Source organism: Mus caroli, chromosome 7 (assembly GCF_900094665.2).
Source record: "Mus caroli chromosome 7, CAROLI_EIJ_v1.1, whole genome shotgun sequence".
Taxonomy (NCBI): Eukaryota; Metazoa; Chordata; class Mammalia; order Rodentia; family Muridae; genus Mus; species Mus caroli.
Window position 1 is genome coordinate 106298345 of NC_034576.1, and position 6086 is coordinate 106304430.

The 6086-nt window shown below is 35.0% G+C and overlaps 1 protein-coding gene across 2 annotated transcripts in view; it reads right to left on the reverse strand.

The window, feature by feature from the left end:
* Positions 1 to 3012, reverse strand: part of LOC110298718 (olfactory receptor 52A5-like) — a 12971-nt gene extending 9959 nt beyond the window's left edge. Inside the window, exon 1 of one of the 2 annotated variants that reach the window (XM_021168122.1) lies at positions 2134 to 2961. In XM_021168122.1, coding sequence (XP_021023781.1) covers positions 2134 to 2961 — 828 coding nt within the window. Of the gene's footprint in view, positions 1 to 1849 lie in introns of those variants that run through there. The other variant, XM_021168121.1, reaches the window with a different exon arrangement.
* Between the last annotated feature and the right edge of the window lie 3074 nt (positions 3013 to 6086).

Sequence of the window (6086 nt, forward strand, 5' to 3'; positions counted from 1 at the left end):
AAAAAAGAAAAATTCTTCTCAAAAATTATTGTTTAAATCTACCTATTGAATGATTCTCTCTGTATATGTCTATCCATATCTATCAATCTTTCTGTGTGTGTGTATCTGTCTCTGCCTCTTTCTGTCTCTTTCTCTGTCTTTCTCTCTTATTTATTAAAATATTTTTTATCTAAAGTAAGAAATCCTTATGACTTTTCCATCTACAATGATTTTCTTATTGTGTGATAATAATCAACTTATTATTTCTAAGACTTGTTTTTTTGTTAAACAAAATTTAGTGTTGATATTCATAGATACATCAAAATAATGAATTGAAGATATAGAGAAATTTTAAGGAATTTTAATCCAGTATCAAGAGAACACAGCAAAAAGACCTAGGTATGTGTGATCTGGCCAGAGTGCAACATGCCACATAGCATTAATCCCTCTGGATAGAATACAGACACACTCTTAGAACAGGCCTTTAATGTAAAATTGGTTTATAGAAGGAAGCAGCCATGTTTGAAAGTAATGTCTAATTGGGGGGCAAACAAAATGACAAGTCAGAGAAAGATTTTACATCATGAGTCAGAGATAGGATATGTCCAAGTCTCACAAGATCAGCACAGGAAAGCAAAGCTTTTAAAGAACAACACAGGGAGAGAGTTAGTGATTTGGGACTCAGTGCAGTGAGTGCAGTGGAGTTGAATTCATACATGAGTCCATGCAGGTCCTTGCTTGTCAGCAGAGGCAGCTGAAGTCAGAGAATAAAATGGATCCAGAAGATTAAAACAAATTTCTAGGATTAGTTTGAGGTCAAGCAGAGCAACTCAGTGAGAAGGTGAGAATAGCTAGATTAAATCAGTTTGGAGAGGCATTTGAATCTGAACAGCTCAGTTGAATCAGCCAACCAGAGTTGAAAAAGAACTAGAGAGGGTGAGTTTATTCAGTAGTAAGCCTCTGTGTCAGCAATTACATCAGGAAGATAAAAGGTACTTTTACATGGAGATATAAACAGGATGTGAAAATTGTAAAGATAAGTGCAGAGTCCCTGCTCATAAGCAGTGTGGCTCTTATAAAACTCAGAATAATAAAAGTATCCCTTCAGATATAAGTGCTTCCTTTGCCTTAAGAGTAATGGTCTAAACTTCTGAATGTATAGATTTTTCTGTATCGTTGATATCTGTGCATATTACATTAACATCCATACATGCAAATTTATTTGTGTTCTAATAAGATCCAGACAGTGTGTCCTAAAATTCATGACAAAAGTTGGGTATGCAATTTTTAAATACAGCAGTTCCAGCTCAGTATTCAGTTATTCTTCACCCTCTAATTTTAGTGCAAAACAAGTAAAACACAAGTGTACATTATAATAATTACATATGCAGGTCTAATCAGTATATATGATTATATTATTGCTTCAGTTTTCTAAAAGTTTATTTGAGAATATGCTAATTACTTTACTCATTCTTTGGAATTTCTCTATTCATGTTGCTTGGAATCTTTAATGGGTTTTGAATAATATAATATAATGGGTCACTAAATAAGTTTTTGTGAATTCTTCCTTATATTATCACTGTATCTTTACTCATAAAAAGTATGTATAATTGATTAGCCATTCCATAATACAGTTTAGAAGAAAATACCAGAAAGTAAAACATAACCAAAATAATGAGTACAGGTTGGGTAAGAAGTTTCAGAATGGTGATTCACAGCACTTTCCCTGAAATTTACTTTAGGAAATGCTAATTTTGAATTTTGCTTTTAAATATGATTACATGGTGTCAGAAAAGAACATACAAATTTATATTCATAGTTCCAAACAAATAAAGTGCTCTAAAATTTTTGAAATTAAAACAGAAATACACAAGGTTGTTTTTGTTTATATAACCCATACTTCCTTAAATTTTGAGTATGTGAAATTCAGATGCTGCCACACACTTTCTTACCTGTAGAAGATTTAGAGTTTATCTCATTCAAGTTCTAATTAGAAACCACATAACATTGAAACAGAGGGAGTCACTAATGTTCACTGGGGGTTCTTGGAAAAAGCATTTTTAGGACTTTGTCATGGACTTGTATAGTTTTAACACCATAAACAATGGGGTTCAGAAAAGGTGGGACTAACAGGTAAAGGTCTGACAGGAGGATGTGCACATAGGGGGGTATGTGAGACCCAAACCTGTGTGTGAAGAAAGAGAAGAAGGCCAGAAGGTAGAACTGCAGGAAGACACAGATGTGAGCAATGCAGGTATTGAAGGCTTTGAATTGAGCCTCCTTCTGGGGCAGCTGGAAGACNGTGATGAAGATTCGCACATAGGAGAAGGTAATGAAGACTATGTCAAACCCTAAGATGGCAAAGGCAACAAGGAGGCCACATATCTTGTTGATTGTGATATCTTGAGCTGCCAGTTTCACAATGGCCATGTGTTCACAGTAAGAGTGGGAGATAATGGTAGTTCTAAAGTACTTAAGGCGACATTTGATGAGTAGTATGGATGGGGATACAAGAATGAAAGCCCTGAGTAATGCACCAGCTCCAAGGCAAGTGGTGAGTTGTGGAGAGAAGATAGTAGCATGTCTGAGGGGGTTGCAGATAGCCACATAGCGATCCAGAGCCATGGCCAGGAGGATGCCTGATTCTGTGGCTTGGAATGAGTGGATGAGTTCCATCTGCAGCAGGCAGNCATCAAAGAAAATCTGTGGCATGTGAAACCAGAAGATGCCCAACATTTTGGGAAGAATGCATGTGCTAAGGGCAATGTCTGTGAATGCCAAAATGGCCAAGAAAATGTACATGGGTATGTGGAGGCTCTTTTCACTTTTGATTATAACTAAAATTAAGGAGTTCCCAATCATAGCAATGATGTACATGACACAGAATGGAATTCCAATCCAGCACTGCACTGACTCCAGGCCAGGGATGCCCACTAGTGTTAACACAGAAGGCATGAAGACTGAGCCATTGAACTTGATCATGGTGAGCTCAGAAACGTGTAGCAGTATTGCTGCTTCAACTTCTGCTACATGCTAAGACTAGATGCATTGAATTTAAGAGAAATTAATTCATTAGCAAAACATAATCTAAGTAGGTTAGAGGTAAACCACCCTCTCTTTTTTATCTCAGGTTCTCTTAATTTTGTCATTTCCAACTGGATTTAAAAATTAGCCAGTAAATTTTAAATTTATAATTATTTTAATCATTTTGATTTAGTGAAGACAAAATTGCTCTGTGGCTTTTTTCTGCCACAAGAAAACTTCTCCCCAAAACTCTCATTTTTTACTTATTATCTGTTTTGTGCATCATTATGTATTTCTAAGTGCAATTCATAGGATGAAGATATTATATGATTTCACCTATACTACACACAGACAATACACTAGAGTGTAAGAATTCTCAGTCTTCTCAAAATAAGGCTAGAATTTTTTGGTTTTGTTTTTTGTTTTTTCTAGAACATCTTTCAGGTCAGAGAGATGGGACACTTATGTCCCTTATGGAGGTCTCTCACTTGCTTGAATTACAAAGGAGTGAATGGTATATTCTGCCTATCCCAAAACCAGTAGAATTTCTGCTTGACCTTGCTAAATATGTTGTGGAAGGAGGCTTGCAAGATCACTCTTGGGGAGATACAAGAAAGAGCTTGAGGACAAATAAGCCAGTGTCAATTACACTGAGAAACATGACATTTTTAAATGTGATTCTGTAATCAATAGTGATTTCTTTTTATATCCAGAAAGTTTTCCATTTGAATGTTTATGACTGGAAGCCCTTCTGTATTTAATCTGGCTTTCACCATGCTGCTCAAAATTTTAACTACTATTAGGCACTTCATCAAACTTTCATAGCACTTATACTATCAATACATGCAAAATGAAATGTCATGACTGATATTCACTTAACAGTAAGAATGGTGTGAACTTTCAAAAAAGACTTTAGAAGTAGAACTTCCAAAACCAAGAGTAAAATATTGATTACTAGAGTCTGGGTGGACAGCGAAATTGGGAAGATCTATGTCAAAAGACACAAAATTTTATTTGGCAGTTCCAATAACTTCAATATGACTAAAGACAAGAATAGCATGTTGTATTTTAAATTGATAAGAAACCAGGTTTTTACATGTTCAATGCATAGGTATTTTCAAGCTCTCCTGCACACATAGATCACAATAAATTGCATACATTACAAATGTGTTTTCACATCCTTTGTGTTAAAAAAAAGGATCACAACGTTTGGTTTCAAGAGATGAAAAAATTAAGATTCCCTTTTTCTGCTTATGTAGAAAATACACTACTAACCCTGAGCTCTGTAGTTCTGCTTGAGAGATCATAACAGTGAAAGTCCAGTAAATTTCATTGTCTCACCACGTCTTGTCTTCTTCAGAAGACTTCCTTTGCGTTTACAAAATTTTTGACTAAATGAGATGTGCAGATGGATGAAGCAAAGCTCCAACAACTTTATTTTCTCTCACACACCATACATATCCCAGAAAAACCTCCCGTGCAATATAGAAGTCACAATGTAACTACATTCTGTTCTTCTTCTAGTGAATGTTTACAATAAGTAAAGACAAGAAAAAACATGTTCTCCGATACCCTCACATGAATAAATGTTTTATGTATAAGTGGAAAAAATTATTCCCAAGAACGTACATGCATTCATAGCTAACCAACTTGTTATAGATTAACCAAGTGTAATCAAGGTAATTTTCTCAGCCAGCATCTCTTACTGGCAGGGTGCAATTTATGGCTACAAAGAAAGGCTCAATTACTTTATTCATCTTAAAAAGTAATCTTATAAAAATTGTAAGAGAATCACAAATTTAATCTTGTATATGAAAGATCAGTCATTACTACTTTAAATCCTCAGGGTGAACATCTACACATTAAAATTTTCTTATTAAACCATATTAGAAAGCTGAGGACAAAAGTGAGTACAAGAAATTAATCATCACCTTGGTCACCAACCCAGCTTCATCAAGAGTCACACCAGCCAGTGCTAGATGGGCTCCCATTGTTCTTGTTCCCTGACCTTAAAAATTCCGAACTTAACTATTATGAGTGTGCCTTTCTGAACTTCAAATTGTTCTCTAAGATTTTCTATATCAGAGCCATTAAAAATAATCTTAACCTAACTTTACTAGCAATCTACTTCTCCAAATTCTTTCTAAAGGTTTTGGTAATTATTGACAATGTACATCTCTAAATTCTTTCCTAGGATGATGGATAAGTCATTAATCTGCTCCAGCAGTGATGCTTGAAAAAGATCAAGCACTACTTTTGTAAATGACAATGATAGTACCCAGTGAGGGCTTTGAAGCCCCTTAGAGTTTTCATACAGCTCATAGATTATGAGAGATGTAAAGAAGGCAACAAGCAGAGTGATATTTCCTAACAGCATGAAGTCCTCAGGCCTTGTAGCCCTCTGGGTTCTGCTTCTCTGGGGCACACCCATTGTAGTTGGGTTAACCCACGAGCTGAATTCTAGAAGTTTTAAAGCTCTTTGCTGTTCCTCTTGCAAGGTTCCCAACATGTTTCCACAAAAAGAGGCAGACATTCATACCAAACATAAAAGTCTAACACTCAGGTGTTCAACAGAATGAAATCTATTAAAGTAAGTTTCCAAATTCATTACTTTTAAAAATAAAAAAAATTTTCATTTTGAAACATTGTATAAATGTATAGCATACATACTATCTCTCTTTTTAAGTATTTGTGGAGGAAATAGTCACTTTTTCTAAAAATGTGTGAAAAATAATATGATTCAACATTGCTACCTTATGTCCTTGGCATCATGTCAATGGTATTCTCATAAATTCCAATGTTAGTAGTTAGTGTAGATAAATCATATAACACATTTATGACAAGCCATCTGATAACCACTGTTTTGAATTTAAACTTAAAAAACGTTTTAATTAAAGGCCAAAGAGATGGCTTAGCTAGCAAAGATGATTGCTGCCAGGCCTGATGAGTTGATTTGTGTCTCTGGAACCCATGGTAGAAAATGATAATGAATGTTCAAAAGTTACCTCATAACGTCCATAAATGTGTGTGTGTGTGTGTGTATGTACATATACACATGCATTAAGATAAAAGAAATAATTTTA